Source organism: Rattus norvegicus, chromosome 8 (assembly GCF_021556685.1).
Source record: "Rattus norvegicus strain SHRSP/BbbUtx chromosome 8, alternate assembly SHRSP_T2T, whole genome shotgun sequence".
NCBI classification, from domain to species: domain Eukaryota; kingdom Metazoa; phylum Chordata; class Mammalia; order Rodentia; family Muridae; genus Rattus; species Rattus norvegicus.
Genome location: NC_141541.1, coordinates 26,255,792 through 26,280,997, shown reverse-complemented (window position 1 = coordinate 26,280,997; position 25,206 = coordinate 26,255,792). Strand labels below are relative to the sequence as shown.

The following is a 25,206-nucleotide window of genomic DNA, read 5'->3' as shown; positions in this document are numbered from 1 at the left end:
GGGACACAAGGAGTCAAGAAAGCCAGGACAGTCACAGAGCCAAAACACACAAGACTAAGACGTTTATACAGTTCTGAAAACTAGCCATGAACCTTCTAAAAGCCTCACTAGTCAGGGACTCAAAAGGTCTGGGGCCCACATGAATGGAAAGAAAGAGATTATGGGTCCCCCGTGGAACTTGCCTGACTCCGTGGATGTTCTTAATGGCGTAGCTGATCTCTCTTCGGAGGTCTTTCTCGTCAAACTCCATCTGAGAAGAAATGAACCACATGTATGCATCAGTTCCCAGGGCCGCCTCACAGCAAGACCAACGGACACTTGGGTTCCTGTGCATGACCTGTGCATGACCGTATTCTCAAAGATGACCTAGCGGCTCAAAACTAAAGACAACTGAAGGTCACAGAGATGACTCAGTACAAAAGGGTACCTGCCACTGAGCCTGCAGACCCGAGTGCGTCCGGGTGTACTGGACTGAAAGATGGCTTAGCAGTAGGAACACTGGCTGCTTTGACAAAGGGCCCAGGCTCCGTTCCCAGCACTCACATAATGGCTCACAACTGTCCATAACTCCAATTCCATGGGACCCGGGGCCTTCCTGCGGTCACTGCAGGCAATGAGGCATGTATGTGCTACACTCAGGATACATCAGGCAAAATACTCATACACATAAGTAATAAACTAAACTCTGTCCAGCCAGCAGACCTAACCTGCTGGTTAAGTTGCAGGTAGGTCAGACACCCTGTCTCGGAAAATAAGGCTGAGAGGGCTGCAGTTCTCACGCTGGTTGATGCTTGCCACACATGTATTGAGCCCTGGCCTCCAGCCACAGCACAGAGTAAGCTGGATGTAGCTGGCACACACATCAGAAGGTCAAGATGAAGCGTGACTACACGGCCACTACACAGCCAACTTAGGTTACAATGAGACTTGCGTGGTGGCTGAGTAGTGGTGGCTGTGCCCACATTTAATTCCAGCACTAGGGAAGCAGAGGCAAGGAGTCTCTAGGTTTGAGGCCAGCCTGGTCTACAGAGTGAGTTCCAGGACAACTAGGGCTAACTCAGAGAAACCCAACTGAGGGAAGCCTGGAGGCTGTTCTCTGGTCTCCATACTAGCACACATGTACCTATGTGAGAGCCACGGCCTCAAAGGAAAAGGACTCAAGTACAGTTTGCTTTACTTTTCTGTTTTGATTTTGTTTCCTTTTTTGAGACAGAGTCTTTGCAGGCCATGTATCTTCAAATTCAGTCTCCTCTTGCCTCAACTTACACATCTCTGCAGTTACTGGTGTAAGCCCAGCATCCTGCATGGTTTTTAAAGTTATATTTGTGTACATTGTAAGTGTGCTGTAAGGCAGGCCTGAGATTCATGAAGTGTGTGGCGGTCAGAGGACAACCTGCAGTTGGTTCTCCGCTTCTGCCTGCAGATCAAACTCAGGAAGTCAGGCAGAGCAGAGGGCACCTTCACCTGCTGTGCTACTTGATGGCCCTCATGTATCCTCCCCCTTATTCCCCACCCACATTGGGAAAAACCTGGACTTTCCACTGTTCTGCTCAGAGCTTCTACGTTATGAGATCTTGGAAGACAGAGACCACGGGGACATGTCCTTCATACCAAGTTTGCTGACAGCAGCCGCTGACAGGATGCAGGAGCTCATGACATCATGGTTTGGAAGAAAGTTTAAGGCCAAGATGGAGACCAAGCATGGGGGTGTCTGACTCAAGCTCCAGGCCGAGCCCCTACCTTCACCAGCTCAAAGGGAAAGCGCTCGTGGAAGATGCGATTGATGCGGGCGCCCCCAGACAGCTCCAGGGTGTCGACTTGATCTCCAGAGCCTTCGATTCGCTTCTCAAAGTCCACTCCAAACTGCTGGACCATCCTTAAGAAAGAAAAGGCAAAAGGTCAAGACCGAGTTTTCTGCACAGCTCTGCAAGTATAAGAATCGTGTGATAAGCTCTGTTTCCTACACAGGTTTTAAGTTACATTTATTTATTAGAGGAAGGCATGGCACAGTACGTGAGTGGGGGCAGAGGGCACTGGTGAGAATCAGTTCTCTCCTTCCTCCATGTGGGTCTTGGGGAAAAAACTCGGTTTAGGCAGCAAGCCTGTTTGCCTGCTGAGCTAACTTGTCAGTCCTGTGGCGAATTTTCTTGTCTCTCATGGTTTGTTATTTTTATAGACAAGGTCTTGCTGTGTAACCCGGCTGGCGTTGAACTAAAGACCTTCTGCCTAGGCCTCCAGTGTCCTAGCATGACAGGTCTGTATGCCACAATGTCTGGCCATTTTTCTTTCCTTTTAAATATCACTGTTTAACAGCCAATGTGTAAAATAGCAAGGCTCCCTTGGTAAGCGCTGGACACTATCCTGGTTGTTCTCAAGGACTCTACAGAACTGTCACTGCTAAAATTCTAGACGGAACTCTGAGGTCACAGCTTCCCCAGGGCTCATCTTGATTTACTGCATGGCTGCATGTCAAGACAGCTGTCCAGGCCAGGCAAGGAGCATCTGCACTTTCTGCCACCTCCCTCTCTCTCCTGGCTGCATAGGAGCTCCACATAGACGGGCTGGGAAGTCTTGATTAAGTGGTACTGCACTGTGTGCCTCAGCTTGAATGTATGCGGGGCTGGCTAACAGGGTGAGCACTGGAGGGCTTGGCAACTGCAAAGGGCAGCACATCAACAGTTCATGGAACCATAAAATAGAAGAAGAAAATATTTTGGGGGTAGGGGTGGTCCTAGGATGGCGCAGTGTGTAGAGGTACTTGTCATGGAGTCTGATGGCCACAGTTTGATCTCTTGGAACTAATGATGCAAGGAAGGACATGATTCCCGAATGTCACCCTTGACCTCCATGCTCTGGGATGTACAACCTTCCCTCCCAAGAAAGAAAAGGCTGCAAGTAATTCACTTCGGACTCCTCCTGTCACAGACTGTTTTTTAAAGTAATGCTGGCCTTGAACTCCTGAGCTCAAATGACCCTTTGCCTTCAGCCTACAAAGTTTGTGCCATGCCACCATACCCAGCTGATCAGAGCGTGTGCGTGTGTAGGTGTAGGCAGGCTAAATGTGATTGTCCACTGTCTTCCTAAATCTCTCTCTACTGAATTTCCCACTGAATATGACTTGGCTGGATAATCTGACCAGTGAGTGGGGAGCAGTCTGTCTCCCCAACTCCTGTACTTGGATTAGAGGTACACGCCCCCAGACTCGGAGGAAGTGGATTCTCTCCTTCCACTATGTCCGTCTAGAGACGGAGCTTAGGCCCTCAGACTTGCTCATCCCTGTTCTCAGCTCAGCGAGTTTTGATTTATCTTCCTGCCTCCCCCTCCTAAGACCCAGGATGATGTCTTGATAACATGTGCTCAGCTGTGCCACAGCCATAGCCAACTCCAGCAATGCATGCAGCACAACACACAGTGGTAACTAAACTGTCATCAACACAGAATGGTCACTTATTGAAACAATGTGACTCTCCCCCATTTTTTGTAATGCAAGAGCACAGTTTCAGGGCATGAACCCTACAGAGGAGAATGTCATGTTAAACATCTAGAGACTGGAACCCCAATCTCAGGAGCAGCTTAGGACAGCGCCTGAATGGAGAGGAGAACGACTGGGCCAGGCCACAGGAAGGGGAGTACACACTGCAGCAGGGCTTTGGTCTTGCGTGTGGGGTCGTCAGGCCGGAAATTCTTGTACTCTTCCACTTCCTTCTCCAGGGACAGCAGTTGGCTCTGCAGCTTGCTGCGCAGGGTTGGCAGTGACTCCCGGATGTGGTTGGTCAGTTGCTGTAGAAAGGTAAGGGTCAGACAGGCTAGCACAGGCCCAGAGGCTAGGAAAGAACACAATCCACCCTCAGCCCAGAATACTCAGAGTCCAAGCTATACAGCTCTGAGGAGGGTTTTCCTTCCTGCCCCTCACACTTTGACCTATGGCTTTAGGCCCCTTCCTGCAAGACACACTGCCCCACCCCTGGTGCCCCGTTCTAGAGATGCTGCTCTGAGCTTCACTTTGCAATGATCCCAGCTACAGCTGACACTGGACTAGGAATGTATCTGTGGCTCATTTACCTTCCCTGAGGACAATAGCTTTTGCACACAGTGCCTCAGGCCCCAAACCACGATAAAGAAGTCTTTACTGTTGCTTTATGACTCAGGTAGACGCTCATTCATCCCACATTATACAACTGAGAATGACTTTGACTTTCTCATCTCCCGAGTGCTGGGATTACGGATACACCACCACATGGGATTTATTTGGTACTGGAGATGAAGCCCAGGGCTTCCACACCTGAGGCTGGCACTCTGCTGCTGAGCCACACGCCCACAGCCCCAGCCCCTCACTGGGGGATTCTAGGCAGGAGCTCTGCTGCTGAGACACACGCCCACAGCCCCAGCCCCTCACTGGGGGATTCTAGGCTGGCGCTCTGCCCCTGCCGCATTTACCGGTTTTTACCGTTTCATCGCTGTGAGAAAGGAGACATGAAGTATGTGGCAATCAGTGAATACTGTTTCCTTCCACACAAGATTTGTACCTTGTCCTGGACACACATGCCTAGGAAATATAAGGGCAGCCATTCTTCCTTAATGGGCAAGAGGAAGAAGGCATGGAAAAGCTCGGCTAGGTTTTGTGCTCAAAGGCTGTGCAGGGTGAGACTGCAGGAGTTCAGACTGCAGTGACCGCCTGCTTAGCTGCAGTCACCAGCCTTGACTGACCCTGCTGCGTGAAAGACCACCTCAGGACATCTTTAGACTTCCGGGCACGTGACTGAGTTACTGCAGGGTGCTTAAGGCAACAGTGGCACTAATACATCAAACGGTCATCACGTACCAGCTTATGACACACACAGTCCTCAACAGGGCTTCAGTGAAAACCCCGTAGGCTAAGAATACAAGATGGCTGACAGCCTGGTTACTAGAGACTGAGACAGGCACAAAGCTACGTGATAGCCTCAAACCTTCGCCATACCTGGTTCAGTGTTTTCTGCAAGTGTGGGGTACCCATGCGGTCAGCCATGTGCCGGTAGGCTGGGTGGGAGAGGAAGAATTTCCTCTCAGCTGCCAGAGCTGCCCGGATGTCCTTTCTGCCCTCGATGTCTTTCTGGCTGCGGTTAACCACGCCGATGTAGCCTAAAGAGAGAAGAAGGTCAAGCGGGAAGGACACAGTGCTACGGATCTGTGCTGAGCTGGCACAGAAAGGGGCTGGTCCAATAATCACTCACAGGAAAGGGCACAGGGCAGCACTGAGCCCCACCAGGGATGTGAATGGCATGGAAGGCAGCTGAGGAAAGCAACATGGAGTGGGTAAGAAGGTGAACTTCAAGGGCAGGCCTGAGTGGGCTAGGGGTGCAGTTTGACAGGGACAGCCAGGGCAGCACGTACACAGCCCTGGCTTCCAGGACAGGCTGGGAAGACAGCTAGTTGTGCAGTAGGCCCTCGATCCTCATTCATGGTGGGCAGTGTTTCTATTACTGGACACTAGAGTTGTCTGGAAGAGGAACCTGACTGAGGAACTGCCTCCATCAGACTGACCAGGAGGCAGTTCCCTCTCTAGTGAGTGATGTGGGGGCACCCAGCGCACTGTGTGCCACTCCTGGACTGGTGGTCCTAGGTGAGTAAAGAAGCAGGGTAAAGCTGGCCATGGTGGTGCACGCCTTTAATCCTAGCACTTGGGAGGTAGAGGCAGGCAGATCTCTTGAAGCCAGCCTGATCTACAGAGTGAGCCAAAGTTATACAGAGAAACACCTCCCCATCCCCCAAATGAAAGCAGGCTGAGCAGGTCATGGAGAAATAAGCAATAAGCAGCATTCCTCTGAAGCCTACTCTTTAATTCCTGACTCCAGGTTCCTGACTGGCTTCCTTCCATGATGGGGCTCTGACCTGAAAGCCAAATGAAGCTTTTCCTTCCCCAGCTGCTCTAAGTGGCGAAGTCCATCACAGTGATATAGCACACGAATCCCCAACTTCAGCCTGCGGCCCCTAAGGGGACTGCACCCACACTCACTATCACAGTCAGTTAAAAAAGTTATTAAATTAAATAAAAATAAACTTAAAAATGCAAGAAAATATTCTAAAACAAAAACATCGTCATCAACCCTGGGGGAGATCAAGGTAAAGGGGACAGAGTTTAATCTCATCATATTAAAAGCCACTACTGCCAGCAAAATGGCTCAGCAGAAAAATGGGCAGCTAAGCTTGATGACCTGAGTTTGACCTTCCAGAACTCACACGATAGACAGAGAACAAACTCTAAAAGTTGCCTCCAACCTCCATACCTGAGCTGCGGAGCTGCGGAGCTCTCCCACCTCACCTGACAAACACCATGTATAAACCCACACCCACATGCAGATAATGAAGGAAAATAACCCTGCAGTCAGGCTTGGTGGCCGCGCTTGAGAAGTTGGACGGAGGAGGATCAAGTTCGAGGTGGTCCTGGGTCAGGCCATGACAATCACTAGACACACACAGTCTTCAAAACAAAGACATGTATATGAATAGCTTCAGAAATGAAAATTAATATACAATAAGTACACATGCGTATGTGGGTAAGTAAGCCAGGTGTGCTGGCACACACATAAATCAGCTAAGGCTGAGGCAAGAGGGTCAAGTCCAGCTGGTCTCCAACAACAATAAACAAAATGAACACCACATACACAATAATGAAACAAGATGGGGTGCTCGGGGCAAGGTGACACAGTGGGGGGGGGGGGTTGGGGAGAGAGACAGAGGTCATGAGGTTCCCTCCGGGCATCTCGGTCTGCAGAGTAAGGGGGAGATGAGGTGGGAGAACCCTTTTGAGTGCTGTAAAGTTTTCTGTGGTGCTGGGGGCCAGTACACACAACACACATGTTCCCTGCAGTAGTGGCTCCGGCTCCCAGTGGGAGGGACCCTGAAGCCACAGGAAGCAGAAGTGAGGAAGAGAGCCTGAGGTCACAGGATGAGGCTCGACCAAGTCGCTCTTGGGAAGACAAAGGGAGACAGGAGACCAGGTGACTGGCTACCAGACAGAGGAAGGGGTGGATGAGGCCCTCAAGTCCAAATGGATAGATTCTTACTTAGTCCATCAGTGCCTGTGGGTGCTGAGCTCCTCTAAGGAGGAGGCCTGACGGATCTGGCAGCAGCCACAGCTAGGCGAAGGACAGGGTCAGGAGAATTCATCCCTCAGCCTCCACTAGCTAGGGAGGTGTTTCTTGGTCCCCACTCCTTACAGTGAAAAAAGTTTTCAAAAACATTCTCAAAAATGGAGGTTGGAAGACAGATGGAGTCAGTACCCCCTTCCTTCTTAATGTGAATTCCAGAAGGCAGACTCAGGGTCTCGGCACTTTACCTTGAGCTGACTTCAAACTCATGACCCTTCTACCTCAGGCTTTTGAATGCTGGATTAACAGATGTGTGTCCGTGCCTGGCTGTCTATTCTTTAACACCTACACACCAGCACGCTACATAGGAAAGTGACAGCTCAGGGTCCTTCAATGAGCAGAATCAGCAGCAGGACATGTTGCTTTGTGTGGGAAGCTGGGAAATGAGCCTGGTTCCTAGCTATGCTGGGCAAGGGCTATACCACTGAGATTCATTCCCAGGACCTAGACCTAAACCTATTTCTGAAGAAACATTTTGTATTTGTTTGTTTGAAACAAGGTGTCCTGTAGCCCAGGCTGCCATCAGAGTGCTGGGATCACAGCAAGCACCAGGCATGGCTGTGTCCTTGCTTCTTAGTGTTCCAGAAACAGCTGTAATGTAGACCCACTGTCCAGAGGAGAATCACAAAAGACACACCCACGCTCAGTGGCCCACCCCAGCCCTACCTACCTCTTCTCAAGGGCAGGAGCTTGTTCTCCAGGACATCCCTGGCATCTGTGCCTTCATCCATCAGGTCTAGCTTGGTGATGACACCAATGGTCCGCAGGCCTGAAAGAGTCCACAAGTCAGCAGGGATGATGAGGAAGGGACCCTGGGGCCCTCTGACAGGCCAAGAGACAAGAGCCATGGTGTCTTTTTGCCTGGACACCTGTTGGCAGAGTGTAAAATGACAGGTATAGCCCCAGGGACTCCCATCAAGTGTCAAGCGCTTTTTCAATGAACACTAGCAAGAGCCTACGAGGGCCTCAGCAGAACCAATGAACATCATGGAAACAGGATCTCCCCTGCCCATTCTCAACATCACACTTGAACCTGAGCAACGGTTTCCAGGGCCCCTTGTTACCTGGTTCAATTACCATGCCAAGGACATCAACGTTCTCCCCAGGTCAACCAGAGTCAGCACATCCCACAGCAGAGCTACGCCAAACCCATGTGCTTCTCAGCCTCCCCACTACTCCCTAATCCCTATGGCCAAGGCTTTTGTAGTTTGGGGTCCTGACCACAATTCACCCGAGCAGTTTATGAGCTGAGCTTCCAAGCCAGGGTAGGGGCCAGTGTACTCCACGGACCAGTCTTGCTTTAGCATTCAGAAACCTTGGGTCCTACCCTGTACCAGCTGAGCTGTAGAGCACTTGCCAAGGAGCCTGGGCTCTTTCCGAAGCACCTGGTCAGCTACACTGAGCCTGCATGGAGACACACCACTGTGATCTCAGCAATCAGGCGGTAGAGAGGAGGACCAGAAGCTTAAGGTTACCTTCAGCTAAACAGTTTGAAGCCAATCTGGACCACAGAGGACCCCGCCTAACTAGCAAGAACAGCCGTCACATCAGGACACAGGCACCAGCTTGGATACACATGTGAATGTGTGCCTGCATGCACATGTGCAAGACACACAGAGGCTGAGGAGGCCCACAGAAGGTGGGTATCGACTTGGACATCACAGGTGTCTACATTAGCTGGCACTACTGTGAAGGGGGTGTGCCTATAAGAATTCATACAGCGAATAGGGAAGAGGTCACACTAGAGAGAGAAATGAGTGGGGCAGGGCCTGAGACATGGACACCAAATGAAACCGTCTGTTGATAAGAAGAGATACAGGGAGGCTAAGGAGTGGGTCAGTATACAGTGGGGCCTGCCCACAGAGTAACATACTATCACTATAGTATAAAGTAGGGCCAGGCGTGTGGCTTGCACCTGCAATCCTCACACGTGGGAGGCGGAAGCAGGTAGAACCTGATACTGAGACTATCTCGGTCTACAAGTCCAGGGTAGCCAGGGCTACATCCTGAAACCACGACTGAAAAATAAAAGTCGCAATCGCCAAGAGCAACAACCACAAACAGAGGCACAGACAAAAATAAGGAAGGACGTCCACTTAAAAGTAAGTTTACACGTAAGAAAAACTTTGGAAGGAAGTGTGGCCAGGGTTATCTATGTGGAAGAGGGGAGCTTTGTGGGCTGCTGATTTCCCACGGTAACTTTTCTGTAAAAACGATGAGTACTTGCAAAGGCAAAAAAGGAAAAAAGGACAAAAATGGCTGTAGGAGGCCAGTGTGCTCACAAATGGTGACCATCTTAGCCCATTCTGTACTGCCCTGCTAATGCTTTGTCACAGGCATAGGTGTGGACAGCGGGCAGCATGACTGGATGGGCAGGAGGCTCCTGAGAAGGAGGACTTGCAGCCCTATGCTTCCAGCTCACCCTGCCGTCTCAAGGGTCTCCTCCACTCATGACCTCAACTCTCCACCAGGTTGTGTGCGCCCTTCTCTACTTTTCTAGGTTTTATTTCTTCCTTTCTTTGAGAGAGGTTCTCATAGAGCCCGGACTGGCCTCTAAATGCCTATGATGAACTCTTGGAGTTCGCCTCTGGAGTCCTAGAATTCCAGGTGTGAAGCACCACACCAGTGTCATGCAGTGCTGGGGTCCTCCACACTAACAGGCACACCACCTACTGAGCTATTCCAGGTCCAGATGGAGTGAACACTGTAGAGTGGTCAGAGTTGAACTCACGGGGATCCACCTGCTTTGCCTATCAAGTGCTAGAATTAAATGAATGTGCTGCCACGCTCAGGAGAAAGTGCTCTTAACAAATAAGCTGTCAGATTGAACCCAGATCCTCATTCATGCTGGGCACTTCTAAGTGAGCAACCCTCACTGAGGTACTCTGTGCAGACTATAATTTGGGTTTTAAATGTCTCCTTGAAGCTTTCAGGTCATTGGGGTCACTTGGAGCATCACCTTGTAGGATCCCTTGTCCTTTTCTTATTCTGTGTTGCTCCCAATGTGCACAGTGAAGTGTTATCCACTCACAGGCCCAATAGCAGAAACCACTAATCACAAGAGGGTGCTCTGAAACACTGAGCCTAACTAGCCCTGAATGCTCTTTAAGACAGGGTCTCTGTCACCGTGTTGGCTATAGTGATGAAAAGCTGACTACGACAGCCACACGCCAGACTCTAGGGCAGGCGGAGTAGACCCCATCAACACTCAAGGAAGAGCGAAGCTATTTCAAGTGTCGCAAGGCATCTCAGGAGGCCTTTCTAACACAACCCTGTGACATAGCACACCAGGGAGGGGACCTAGCACTACTGGAAGTGGCTGCTGCCCCAGGCTGGAGTTACCTTGGGGGTCCACCTCCTTGGCCAGCTTGAGGGCATCCGAGTTGGCCAAGTCCATGTTGGCAGGTGTGACGGCAAGAATGAGGCTGCTCTCCCGGCTGATAAACTGCAGGATCATGTCCTTGATCTGGTACTCGATGTCTGGTGGCTGGTCCCCCACTGGCACCTTAGTGATGCCTGGGAGGTCGATGAGGGTCAAGTTCAACACTGAGGGAAGATCAAGAGGCAAAGGTGGTCAGAGCCCAGTTAGGAGTTCAGGTCCACACACAGCCAGTGGACACCAGCAAGTTCCCAAGGGGAGTCACATCTCGGGGCCACTCCTAACACTCCTACTAGAACACACTTCACTGTGTACTTTCTGTATTTGGTGAGTACCCTCCTGGGCACACACGTGTGGAGGTCAGAGGTCACACAACTATCTCCCACAATTGTTTTCTACCATATTCTGGGTAGGGGACCGAACCCAGGGCCTTCCGCTTGCTAGGCAAGCGCTCTACCACTGAGCTAAATCCCCAACCCCTTCTACCATATTCTTTTAAAGATTTAATACATATTTAATGAGACAGAGAGAGAGAGAGAGAGAGAGAGAGAGAGAGAGAGAGAGAGAAGAGTTAGAGAGAGGAGAGTGTGTGTGTTTATGCATATGTATGTGTATGTATGTGTATGCGTGCGTGTATCAAGAAGTGGAAGTCAGAGAATCCATGGTAGTCGGCTGTCTCCTTCTATCTACCCTGTGGGTTCTGGGGACTGACCCTGGCTGTCAGGCTTGCAGCAGGCACCTTTGCCACTGCACTACACTGCTGGCGTCTACACCTTACCTGAGAAAGAGTTTCCTCACTATGTCCAGAGCTAGCAACACAGCTACACTGTGTAACTACTGAGAACAGAGACTGATCATCTGCTCAGACCTCCAGAGTTCCGTAATTAAGACACACAGTGCTGTGCTCTGCATGGCTGCTGTAGAAAATGTAAGTCTTCTTCCTTGTGCAGCAAGCACTCTACTCACCAAGCCATGCGCTTTCCTCTCACACCTTCTTTATTTCTGAGGCAAGGTCTACGTGTGTAGCCCAGACTGGCCTGGAACTCACCATGTAGCTCAGGCTATAAGCTCAGGTGGTCCAGTCTCACCTAGCGTCCACAGAGCCCTGCTCTCTAGTCTAGCACAACGGAAGCCATGCCTGAGTGCACAAGTCTACTACTACAGCACCGGGAAGCAGGAACAGAGGATAGGAATTCAAGGACAACTGGGCCTTCTGAGGAGTTTGAAACTAGTCTGGGCTACATGGCTGTGTTTTGAAAGAGACAGAAAATAAATAGGTCAGCGACGTAGCTCAGTGGGTAGATTCCTGCCACTAAGCCTGATGTCCTGAGTTCCATCCTGGGACCTGCATGGAGACAGGAGAAAACTGACTTCTGCAAATTGTCCTCTGACCTCCACATGTGCACCACATAATGTGACACCACATGACATGACACCACATACGCAAACAAAGAGAAGAAAATGTAAAGAAATACATTAAAGAAAATGTAGCTGAGTGATTACCAACACTGATTCTTTCAGAAGACCTGGGTTCAACTCCCTGTACCAACATGGTGGCATATAATCACTGATAACTCCAGTTCATGGGGCTGACACTCTCTCTGACTTCCTTAGGTACCAGGCACATATATGGTATGTAAATACATACATCCAGGCAAAACACGTTCATTTAAATAAGAACTTTTAAAAATTAAAACAGAATATTTTACAGAAGTTTAGCGGAGGCTAGCCTCAAATACGGTCTGTGTCTTAGCCTACTGAATGCTGGGATTACAGGTCTACACAGCAGACACAGCACCATGCCTGGCTCATTTTTATTTGAAATGTGGGGATTGACTCCATGCATGCTACACAAGTGCCTGACCACTGAGCCCCAGTCTGGTCCTCCTTCGCTGGCTTTTGTTTGAGATGCGGTCTTTCTCTGTCCTCTGTCCTCCAGCACCCCAGAGCTGAGACTACAGGCATGTGCCCACGCCCATGCTTGCCCACCCCATCCAAGGCCTTCTGAGTCAGGACGCTGTCTCAGATGCTCAGGAAGCTCCTACTGGACAGAACAGGGTTCCAGCTCCCCTGGGTCCCCACCAAGCTTCCTACCGTGTGGTGAATAGACCCGAAGGTTGATGGGCACCGGGGAGATGCCTTTGTTGGTGCCTGTGACCCGGTCAGTCTCTGCTTCGATCTCCTGCCGGACTTCATCAAAGTCTGTAAACTTTTTGGACTTGCAGTGCAAAAACTCCGCATATTCTGACATGGGAAAAAAGATGTTCAAGGTGAGAAAGAGGGAAAGGAGAGAACACACAGGAACACGCAGTGTACCAAGCAGAAGAAACGCAACCACTTCAGTTCCTACAGAACTTGAGGAACATGGCATTCATTTCTCCTCTTAAATTGGGTAAGTTTATGTTTTGAGAGAGTCTCCCCATGGATGCTGGCCTTGTACTCCTTCTGTCTTTGCTAGGATTAAAAGTGTATGCCACTGGGTCTGTTTCTGTGTATGAAGTATTCACGCACATGGGCCTGGGATGACCAGAGGTCAGCTGCTACTGCTCTCCAAGTTGGGTTTGTTTTGTTTTGTTTTGTTTTTTTGCCAGTGCATCTGAATAGGGCCTAAGGCTCATTAGCTAGGTTAGTCTGGCTGGCCATGAAACTGCATCAGCCCTTCCATCTCAACCACACAGCACTGGGGGTGACAAGTGTGCACCCCAACACCTGACTTTTACAAGACTGCTGAGTCACACTTTGTTACTACCTCTTTACCGACAGACTTTTTCTTTTTGATAAAGGAATTTGGTCCCAGGCTGATCTGGAGCTCAGTGTGTGGTCTGGACTGGAGTTGGAGATCCCACTGCCTCAGTACCCAAACTGAGAAGAGCTGGGTACTGCAGCATGCACCTGCAAACCTGGTACTGAAGAGGCTGAGGAAGGATAATGAGATAAACTGGGCCGCACAGGAGATCCTGTCCGACAAAAGACAACGATGTTTGTGTTTGAACTGCAGGCATCAGCTGCCAGGCTGGGATCTAGATGCTTGAATTTGCTAAGTTAAAGCCGGGGAGGTGCCAACTCTTGTCTCAAAGGGCTGCAAGAGCACACTCTGGTTGACACTGAGGCAGCAGGGTCTTCTGCAGGGAGAAGGAGCCAGGATGGATGCCGTGTGGAGCATCTGAGAAACAATCACTGGGTAACCAATTACAGGACCACAGGACAAGCTACTGCCAATAGGGGCAAGCACTGAGCGTGCTTGGGGTCAGAAGGCCTAGTCACAAAGACGCCACAAGCAGAGATGGCCCAGCAGCTCAGCGGGCAGAGCCATGGCAGTCATGCAGGGAGCCTGGGGCACCCCAGTACAGCATAAATAAAGCAGTGTGATGACAAGGACCTGTCATCACAGGGATGTGGAGGCAGAGGGATTAGGACCAGCAAGGGATCAGCTTGGGCTATTGTGAGACCATCTCAAGAAAAAAAAAGCATGTGGCTAGAGATGACTCAGAAGTTTGTTGTACAAACTCGAGGATGGAAATGTAGGTCCCAGCACCCACAACCAGGCATCCCATGAATGCATTTAACCCTCAGCCCAAAAGGGCATGGGGAAGAGGAGGTTTGCTGGGGCTTGCTGGCCTCCAGCCCAGCAAGGACAAAACAAGTCCAGCATGGTGGTGCACACCTTTAATCCCACTGCTCAGGAGGTAGAGACAAGGAGAATCACTATGAATTCAAGGCAGGCCAAGGCTATACTGATTCAAATAATACAAGCAGACCCAGAGACCCTGCCTCGGAGGAACAAGTGGAGAGGGATGAAGAGGACACCTGACATCCTCCCTCCTCAAGCCTCTGCAGCAGGCAGGTGCACATCAGCACAACAGCATACACTCACACAGACACACAAACACAATGGAATCTGAGGCCAGGGAGGACATGGGGTTGACTCAAGCTCAGTGGTGTGCCGGGACTCAGTAGGTCAGATGACCTCGTAGAGGTAGTGACTCTCAAACCCAGTGACCTCAGCAGGACCAGTCTGTGTCTAGCATGGGTGCTGGCCATCCAGATGCAGGGCCAATGAGGGTGTGGACAGAGGCTCTGGGACTCCCCCTCAGCCCACACATAATCAGCTGACCCACTTCCCAAGGGCAGCCGCGTGCTCTGGCCCTCCAGGGGACAAGCGGAAACACTCTTCCTGCAGCTGCCACTAAAAATGGATCAGTCGCCCAGCCCCCACAGAACCTCAGTTCTCTACCGGATCAAGGCAGTCAGCAAGTGAGAGATGGTGGCAGCATAAGATAGCAGAGCCAGGGCCAAGTCCAGGGCTGGTGGCTCCTTCCCTTCTCCCCCTCCCTGTTTGCCACTTGCTCTGCCTTGGCCTCCTTCTCCATCTGCATTATATTCATGGGACTGGAACCTGCTAGCAGCAGCAGCACCCAGGCACCCAGGCTTTGATACAGTTGTTAGATTAATCAGCCCTGGAAGGCCCTACCTGGGCCTCAACTTTCTTGATCAGCAGAACAGACATCCCAACCAAATCTGTGTGAAGACAGAGAGTGGCAGCCAACATCTCTGCCATTAATGAGCAGAGGGTCCCAAGGCGCAACGTGGAAAGTGCTGGGGGTAAAAGGCTCTGTCATCTCCCTGTCTTAACACGAGAGAATACAGAGAGGGCATGCCATTCATATAAGCCACACAACACCTTTGGCAGGTCCTAACAAAAATGCCCGCTTTAAGCTCACTGGGGAAGCTCATACCTACAGGGGCAGTTAGAAGCCAAAGGCAGGGTTATGAGTTAGGGGCCAGCCTGGCTATACAGTGAAACCTTGCCTTAAAAAGAACCCCTCAAGCTGAAGACTCAGTCAGTGAAGTGCTTGCCATGCAAGCATGAGGACCTGCATTTGATTGACAGAACTTATGAAAGTAAGACAGACATGGTAGTGCGTGCTTTAACCCCAGTGCTGGGGAGGCAGAGTGCTCGCTGGCCAGTCAGCCACTTTAATCAGCTATTCCAAAGCAGAAAGAGGCCCTGCGGGCTGGAGAGATGGCTCAGCGGTTAAGAGCACCCGACTGCTCTTCCAGAGGTCATGAGTTCAATTCCCAGCAACCACATGGTGGCTCACAACCATCTGTAAAGAGATCCGATGCCCTCTTCTGGTGTATCTGAAGACAGCTACAGTGTACCTATATATAATAAATGAGTAAATCTTTAAAAAAAAAGAAAGAAAGAAAGAAAGAGACCCTGCCTGTTAATACACATGCTCAATGTTAAATAAAAAGTGTGCTGGATGCTTTAGGCTGGGCTGCCTGACAGTTGGTCATCAGTAGCCTAGGCCACGCCTCTTAAGTCACTGCTAGCTCTGCTCATCCAGGTCCCCATGTTCCCTGTTGACAAAGCCAGTTCCTCTGGTCCCTGGGCCAACACTGCAGCATTCTGATAGCCACACATCCATTGGCAGCAGAGTGGATTCTCCCTGACCCTTCCCTGCACAGTGAACCAAACAAGGCTCTCCCCAGGGGCCTCTTAGCAGGCTACACAGACCCCAGCCCAAGTCCTGGTCCACAGCAGGGATAAAGGAAGAAACCAAAGGTGAGTCTGGGTCAGCAGACATTCTGCTAACCCTGGTGGGCCAGCCACTTTCTTACCAGAGGTTTCCCAAAGGCAGCCCTACTGTGTGCCCAGATGAGCTGGAAGGAAGGGGGTTTCTAAAGAGCTTCTACCTGCCTGCATGGATGTGACTATAAATGGCTGGGTTTGATTCACTACACTCTCCAGCACCTTGTTCTGCTTCTTTTTTTTTTTTTAAAGATTTGTTCATTTATTATATATAAGTACACTGTAGCTGTCTTCAGATACACCAGAAGAGGGCATCAGATCTCTTTACAGATGGTTGTGAGCCACCATGTGGTTGCTGGGAATTGAACTCAGGACCTCTGGAAGAATAGTCGGGTGCTTTTAACCGCTGAGCCATCTCTCCAGCCCCTTGTTTTGCTTCTTAAGCATATATTTAGGTGTTGGAAGATGGAGGCAGGAGGATCAGGACTTTACTCACAGCCTAGCAAAGAGCAAAACCATGGTGACTGACTCCATGAGGTCTGCCTTCTTCAGATTTGGCACAGGCATGAATATCTGGACAAGAATGCCTGTGGGCTCAGACACATGTCAGAAACCCTTGGACACACCCAACAACCAAACAAGATCTGTGAACCTTGAGGGTTCGCCTGAATTGAAGGCCAGCCTAGGCTAGGCAGTTAAGTTCCAGTATCAAACAAACCAAGAGGGCACTGGAGAGTTGGCTCACAGGGGACTGTGACTGTAACTCCTGCCATATCAAGAGGACCCAACACCTCTGGACTCTACATGTACACTGCACCTTAAAATAATAGATCTAGAAAATAGGATAGGGGATAAGATTCATTTTGGTAGAGAACCTTTGATCCCAGCACCACATAAACCCTGTGTAGCGCCACACTCAGGTAACCGCAGCACAGAGAGGTAGGGATGGGTCAGAGGCTCAAGTTCACCTTCAGCCACACTGAGTTTGAGGCTGGCCTACCCAACACTCTGTCTCAAAAATAAAACAAACAAGACAACAACCTGATGGATTTGTGCATGAAGGACTTTTCAGAGCCTTACAACGAGCATTAGCACACATTTACTACTCCTGTTTAGCCTACACATCTTCAGATTTGAGACAAGTAGGGACTGCCACCTGGTCTTTTTTTTTTTTTTTTTTTTCTTTTTTTCAGAGCTGGGGACCGAACCCAGGGCCTTGCGGTTGCTAGGCAAGCGCTCTACCACTGAGCTAAATCCCCAACCCCTTGTTTTTTTTTTTTTTTTTTTTCTTTTGCCACCTGGTCTAAGATACACTGTTACTACAATAGTTACAATGAGGCAGTCATTTCAACTAGCCCCCAACTTGAGTCACATCTGCTCCAAGCTCAGCTTTTTTCTTAGACCCAGAAAACACACCCGAGCATGGTTTTGTCTGCTCCTGATGGATGCCCAGACCTCAGGGCCTGGAAAACAGAAGGTCAGAAAGGGCCTGCCATGATCAAACAGCACAGGGAGGAGGTACTGAGTAAGAAACAGAGGGCAGATCCACTCACTTTCTACCCCTTAGCCCATGCAGACAGAGCAATGATGAGAGATACAAGAAGAGCACAAAAGGGTGTCAGGCAAGAATGGACAGCAAAGTATTTTGGCATTCCCCTGCCTCAGTGTATTTGCTTTTCCAGTGGGGAAGAGACACAGTGAGAACACAGCTAGACATAGGAAGGTACACCTGAAATTCCAGAACATCGGAGGTAGAGCCAAGAGGGTCAGGACTTACAAGGCTAGCTTCAAATATAAGCAAATTCAAGGCCAGCTTGAGCAACATCAGATTCAGTCTCAAACAAAATTTAATTCAAGAGAGCATAGTTTTGTCTAACAAGTGGCCCTGTGGAACATGGTGAGGGACGGAAGGGAGAACAGAGGAGCCTGAGGGGGCAGCGAGGAGGCATGGCTGTCTCTGGAGATGAAGAGGGGCTGGACTCTGGCAGGCTCTGGCCATGTCCTGACATTTCTTTTACGGTCCATTGATCCTAGACCAAGCAAGGTCAAGGCAAAGGCTGGGGATGGGAGGGAAAACCCCTGTACTGAGTTTAGCAGATGATTCTGGGCAAGGGCCATCCATGGGCCACTAGGCTTCCTGGTGCCTGTGGCTTTAGGTAATTTTTAAACAGCACCAGCTACTAGTCAAGGCTCAACAGACCAGCCTGAACAAGAAGACCCAAGACACTTGGGTGTCTGAAGTACTAAAGGGGAGGGCCCATGCCTGGCATCACAGGCCCCATCTTTAGACTCTGAGCCTTTCAGGAGCAGACAGCTCTTCCCCAAAGCCCTGGCTTGGCAGCTTAGGTCCCAAACTTCAGTGTGAGGAACTTGTAATCTCTAGGACTCAGATATACCTCCCTTTCTGGCCTCTCTCCCTCTGCACACAGTACTGCTCTCTAAACAACCCAGATACATCCTCTTCGGTCAGATGAGCATGGTGAAATGCATCTCTGCAGCATCTGCTAGGCCAGAGGCCAGGGCAGCCTGGTGACAACAACACAAGGGCTACCTCTCCAATGTCCTACCGAGGCCATGCAAAATATGGGCATCTGCCTGAAGCAAGGGGACTAGCAATGCCACCATTAGGCAAAGGGTCAGAGGCATTCAAGCTTAGGGGACAGAGGACAGAACATGGATCCAAGAGGATCCATGTCCCCATCTCCTCAACTGTCACCTTGACCTAAGCAGCCAAGCCTCCTCCCATGTGACCCACTCTGACACTAGTCTAAGGTCCCCTCTTACCATAGCTATACAGGTCTGATCATATCCCCTAGATCAGTTTCAGCCAAGATCTAAGCAGCAGCCTCAGGCAAGGGGTGGGCAAGTCTGGGCTCCCTCGAAGGCGGAGAAGATCCGGGGCTGATTTGACCCTTTATACAGGCCAGCTCTGGGCAGGTAGTCCCAGCTTAGTGGTTCCTTTCATGGTCTTCTCCCCAACCCTACCCCAGACCCAAAGAACCTTAGGATTCCAGTAGACTTTGGCAACGAAGGAATCTCAAAACAAACCAGGCCTGCTAGTCACCAGCACCCCAATGTTCCCTGCACATGCCAGTGAGGGCTTGGGTGTGCTGTTCCAGCTACTCAGGAGGCTTCAAATAGAGAATCAAAAGTTTAAGGCCTATCTGGAATACAATGAGTTCAAATCCTGCCTGGGCTACAAAGTGAGTCTGCCTCAAAAGAAGACGTGAAAGACTACAGTTGGGGGATGGGCTGTAGCTCAGCGGAGTGCTCATCTTGTTTGTATGGATTCCAGGGCTCCACCCCCACCCATAGACCATGCAGGGAGGACATACTTATGACCCCAGTTCCCAGGACCTGTACAGCAGGAAGATCAGGAGCTTAAGGTACAGATACAAGTGGAGATCAGCCTGAGCTAGCAATTCCTAACAAACAAACAGGTTAGGAGGGATACAGATAGCTCAGAGACTTGCCTACCACGTGCAAGGCCTGGGGATCTGATGCCCTCTACAGGGAAAACATTAATACAATTAAAAATATATAAAAAATTTTCAAAATAAGTAAGACTACAGTGAAGTCAAGTATGGTTGCTCACTGGCACTGGCATGCCAGCACTCAGAGGCTAGCCTGGGCACCAGATGCCAAAGGAGCAACCAACCCTGCCGTCTAGCTGAAGCCAGCACTGCTCATCAGGAGCCTGGCACACGACTGCCTGGTCTTCCATTGCCTCCCCTCTGTAGGCAAGGTGCCCATGAAGGGAGGCCAGTACAGGAGCCTGGGAAAGCTTGTCTTCCTCTCTGTTCATGGTGCAGGTTTTCCCAGGGTGGCCAGGGACCAGGAGCAGCAACAGTGCCAGCTGGTAGCCCATGAAACAGTACAAAAATAAGCCATGCAGTGGTGGTGCATGTCTTTAATGCCAGTACTTGGAGGCAGACGCAGGTGGATCTCTATGAGTTCGAGGACAGCCTAGTCCTCAGAGTGAGTTCCAGGACAGCCAGGGCTACACAGAGACCCTGCCTTAAAAAGCCCAAAACAAAATGTGTAAAACAGGGATTTCTAAGGTGAGGTGGAAACCCTGAAGGCAATGAGAGCAAACACAAGAATAGGTGCCTGGTTGGAAGCCTGATCCAAGAGGCAGCAGCCCATCCTGTGGTCAGTCATAAGGCAAAACCCACAAGGGGCACAGTACACCAAACCACCAGGCCTTACTGGAGCCTTTCCTAGCCAAACCGGCAGAATCTGGGTGAAGAAAAAACTGCAGGGCCTTGGAATGTCAGGTCACTTAGACTTAGTTGAGGATCTCACGTCAGAGGCCCACTAAAAATGCAGGAACCTGGCTGTGCCTCAGTTTCCCATCTGAAAACTCAGTAACAGGACATATGGGGAGCAAATGGCAGCATGAGAATAGGGACTGGGCCTCAAGTACCAGGCACAGTGGTTCTTCCAATTGGCCCTGGTCTGTGACTGCAAAGAAGTGGTTACCAGGCAAGACTTCTCAAAAAGAAGAAAAAAAGAATCAGAAAGTGACTGCAGGCACCAGGTAGCCTGGCCCTGCTTGGGAACTAAGGGCTGCAGAAGGGTGCTCTTCAAGCTGTCTCTCAGCTCCCCTGTACTTGAGAGACCTGCAGTTCAAATCCAAACAACCCAGGAGCGCTGATTGCTCCTCAGGCTCTACTATCCTCAGGTACCAAGTCCCCATTCATCTGAAGGCAGAGGTGGCCTCTTCACAGGACTTGTTTGTTGCTGCTGATTGGAGACAGGGTCTTCTGTAGCCCAGGATGGTCCTGAACTGTCTATGCGTCACAGGATGACCTGGGATTACAGGTATGCCTCTCCATACCAGATTGGGATGGCGTGGGGGATGGAAGCAGGGCTTCCCACATGCTAGGCAAGCTGTCCTTGAGCTATGCTACCACTGCGTTCTTTGCTTTACTTATTTTTTCTTTATTTTATTTTATTTTTTGTTTGTTTTCACTCTGTCTTGGTTTTGGATTTGACATATCTATTTCTCATACCTGTTTTGGAAAAGATGAGCTGCAGAATGAGAGGCCTCCGGGTGACAATTCCTGATCCTCGTGGAAGGAAGTCCCTGGGAGAAGAGAAAGCAGCAGAAGTGACTCACAGTCCTGCTAGTGAGGCAGGAAGTGTGACCACAGGCAGTAAGCAACTGTCTCTTACAAGCCTTAGCAAATACACCAACCCCAGCTGGGCCCCTGGGCTATGCAGAGTCTGTGGCCCTAAGGTTTGAGGGTCCCTAAATAGGAAGACACAGAGCTGTGTTCACAGAATGTTCTGGAGCCCTAGCACTTCCACTAGGCCCTCCTTGTACTGTATTTCAGACAGGATCAAGTTCAAGGCCAGCCTGAGCTAAAACAACCACCAGTCACCCCAGCACCCTGAAAGCTGAGGCAGGCCAGATAGGACTACATAGCAAGAAGCTGTTCCAAAAAAAATAAATAAAATAAAACAAGGGCTGGGGTGTGGCTCAGTTGGTAGAGTGCTTGCCTAGCACACACAAGACCCTAGGTTGGATTCCCAGCGCTGAAGAAAATGGCCGTGGTGGCTAATGCTTGTACCAGCAAATGGAGAGGCCAGCATCAGCATTGTCGCATGGCTGGCCGACAGTTTATTCCTGCGTGCTCTCCCTAATTAGGTGTTAAAATGAGTACAGCTGCTGGATGCTGGTTCACGCCTTTAGCCCCAGCACTCAGGCAGAGGCAGGCGGATCTCTGAGTTACAGGCCAGTCTGGTCTACAGAGTGAGTTCCAGGCCAGCCAGGGCTACACAGAGAAACCTGTGTCAAAACCAGAAAAGATAGAAGAGTGGGGGAGGGAAGAGAGAGAAGAATACGGCTATCTTAGAGACCCCATGCACACTTCTCAGGCATGTAGCCCAGGCTACATTAGCACACAGACACAGACTTGAACCTGATCTTTTGTGATAGGAATCAGGGCAAAGGCTTTTCTTGGAGGAACAGGCAGGAAGACCCATGATGGAACTTTCTAGGAAGGCAAAAAGTCAGCATCAATGCCGATCTGTACAGTGATTAGCAGTTTGTTTGTTGTTAAAGTTATCAGAACAATCGCTGTGTATTTAAGATGCTTACATAACTCTCAAGAAAGGTCACTAGCAGGGCATAGGAGACAGGAGGATCAAAAAGTTTGTGACCAGCCTCAGTTATGTAGAGAGCTCAAGGCTAGCCTGGGCTACATAAGACCATCTGCAAAAACAAAACAAGTCATGTCTAAAGAATTTGCAGATCAGTCTGTATAAGATGGCAGCACACAGTGCAGCATGTGAGGCCCAGGTTCAGGACTTTACATGGCACAAGAACGTGGGCTGATGGCTCCCAGAGACACGTAAGAATCTGAGGGGAAGGAGGGAACTCAGAAGCAGGAGACTCAGAATGTCAAGGTTGTCCTTGGCTCCAACACAGGTGCCAGGTCAGCCTGGGCTACAGCTCAACAGTACATACCTGCCTAGCATGGGCACTGCAATAGAAGGAACTGAAGACAGGAGAAGGGGGAAGTCCACTGCTAGCAAGGTTGATCCTGAGCTTAATGCCCAGAGCTGACATGGTGGAAAGAGAAAGCCACCCCACAAGCTGTCCTCTGACCTCCACTCAGGCACCATGATATGCACAGGAGCACACACAGATACATATGTGCACACACAATAAACTAGAGGTAACTGTTAAACAAAGCGTCACAGCTCAGCGGGAGGCTGGGGAGGGGGTGGGTCAATACTGATAGCCCATCCAGAAGCTTGGGCAGTCAAACACATAAAAGAAAAAGAGTCTTTTATCTTCTCAAAGGAACTTCCTCCTGGGTGGACCAAGTAGGGAGGATTTGTTTTGATTTTAAAGAAAACACAAATGAACTACAATAGAGGCCACGGAGCTAGGCGCCATAGGGAGGAGTCACCACTTGTCCTCATCATTGCTGGCTATGGCACAGGCTGGTCCGTGCGTTTAAGGTCATACCTGGCTACATAGTGAGTTATGGACCAGCCTGAGTTGAGACCCTGTCTCAGAAGTCCTAAACTAAATTGATTCACTAACTTACCAGTCAAATGTTCCGTAGGCACTGTGCCTGCTCTGTAGGCAGTGTGGAGCAGTCACAAGGGTGTGACAAGTGAGAAGCAGAGCACTCTGAAGAAACCTAACAGTGGCAGCTAAGATTCCACCAGAGAGCTCAGCTGCCCCAATCTCACAGAACTGAGTGAGGTGCAGAGACGGGGCTCTGCCTAAGGCTTCCATGCACCAGCAACGACAGCAACAGACTGAACCACAAGAGGTCCAAAGGAAGACTGACCACCAGGCCCTACAATCTCAGCTCCGAGCCTACAATGCAGCCTCTCAGTCGGTTAATCTGTCCCTGAACCACCACTCCCTCCTCCAGGACCAGAAAGCACAGTGTTGCAAGTGACTTTACACTAAGTGACTCTGAGATGAGAGACATCCACAGGACAATGGTGATGCCTCAGACATCACCAGTCTGTCCCAGACAAGGGACATAGATAGTTTCAATGGTGACGGCTGTGATGCCCAGAACAAGCTCCAGTTCTCACAAGGAAAGGCTGAGGCCTTGGTGGCCAACAGGGAAGGCAACAAAGAAGGCAGAAGCTAAATAAGAGACAACCAGTCATGGCACAGGGCAGACTGGGGGCCAGCAGCCCAGAACTGATGTAATGCTGTTTCCCTGAACCCTGGAACCAAGTGCACAGCTCCCAAGCTACCTCGCTTAAATGTCTCAGGGACTGGATGGAGAAAGATCTGGTTAAGAGGGTTTCTATAGCTCAGGGAAATGGCTAGGGGGTAAAGACATCTGCTGCCAAATCTGAAGACCTAAGTTTCACATAAAAGGACAGAACTAACCCTGGAAAGTTGTCCTTTAGCCTCCATTCCCACCCATACCAAGAATATCCTCCATACGCGCGCGCACACACACACACACACACACACACACACACACACACACACGATAAGTATGATTAAAAATCTGACTCTTTTTTTCTCTTATTAAAAAAAAACAGTTGTCTGAGCCAGGTGATGGTGGTGTACACACCTTTAATCCTAGCAATTGGGAAGCAGAGGCAGGGGCAGAGGCAGGTGAATCTTTGAGTTTGAGGCCAGCCTGGTCTACAAAGTTTCAGGATAGCTAGAGTTACAGAAAGACCCTGTCTCAAATAAAAAAATTAAAAAAAAAAGAAAGAAAAAAAGAAGAAAAGAAAAAGAGAAAAGAGAAAAAAAGGAAAAGAAAACGGGCTAGAGAGATGGCTCAGCAGTTAAGAGCACTGGCTGCTCTTCCTGAGGTCCTGAGTTCAATTCCCAGCAACCACATGGTGTCTCACAACCATCTGTAATGAGATTGGATGCCCTCTTCTAGCATCATGCAGGTATAGCACTCATACACATAAAATAAATAAAAATAAATTTTAAAAGGGGGTGGGAGGTTGGAGCAATGACTCAGCAATTAAGACCTCTAACTGCTCTTCCAGAGGACCCAGGTTCAATTCCCAGCACCTAACATGGTGGTTAACGGCCATCTCTAACTTAGGGGATCTCAAGCACCAGGTCTATTTCCTGGCCAGACAGCAGAGCACACACTGTGGCCTACCAGGCAGCTCTCCTACATACGCCAACCGTCCTTAGCTGGCAACAGAGATGGCCTCCACTTTATCTAGTTCTTCCTTCCCTAGGCCACCTGCCTCCCACAGGCATAGGTGCCTTCTTTGCTGTTGCTAGGACATTTCCTATGTGTCCTGGCCGCCCTAACATTCTAGTCCCACTTAGCCACTTCTGAGCTGTATGACTTGGGTCTACTTCCTTCACTCTCAGGTAAATTCTGCCGACTGTGGGGCATGGGGAGAACTCTGGCTCAAAGACAGTCACATCTCTCTATGTAAGTGCATGATCAGTTCCCCAGCCCAGGATCCACCCTTCTGTGTCTCCAGGCCTGGTACAGGGAAAGCACATGGTAGGTGGTCAGTTAGTGTAAAGTGTTGCATTACTTCTCATTCCCACACGGAGCTACCCACTTCTGTTTCCTTCCTTTCTTTTTTTCTCTTCTGGCAGAGTGACTCATGCAGACCAGGCTGGCCTCAAATGCTATGTAGCAGAAGATGGTCTATAACTCCTAATCTTCCTGTTTCTACTTCCC

General features: G+C 50.0%; 1 protein-coding gene and 1 long non-coding RNA gene across 17 annotated transcripts in view; one reads left to right on the top strand and one right to left on the bottom strand.

Moving 5' to 3' along the window:
- Dnm2 (dynamin 2) overlaps positions 1 to 25,206 on the bottom strand; it is an 81,884-nt gene that overhangs the window by 29,727 nt on the left and 26,951 nt on the right. For all 16 annotated transcript variants that reach the window (XM_087560673.1, XM_087560675.1, XM_087560674.1 and 13 more), the window contains 8 exon segments: positions 21,061 to 21,134; positions 12,604 to 12,753; positions 10,473 to 10,676; positions 7,801 to 7,899; positions 4,961 to 5,121; positions 3,638 to 3,780; positions 1,741 to 1,876; positions 183 to 250 (listed from right to left, as the gene is read on the bottom strand). In XM_087560673.1, coding sequence (XP_087416799.1) covers positions 183 to 250; positions 1,741 to 1,876; positions 3,638 to 3,780; positions 4,961 to 5,121; positions 7,801 to 7,899; positions 10,473 to 10,676; positions 12,604 to 12,753; positions 21,061 to 21,134 — 1,035 coding nt within the window.
- Positions 8,255 to 15,698, top strand: LOC134480146 (uncharacterized). The gene is made up of 3 exons (XR_015627550.1): positions 8,255 to 8,769; positions 12,449 to 12,901; positions 13,293 to 15,698. It is a non-coding gene; the product is annotated as an uncharacterized LOC134480146 (long non-coding RNA).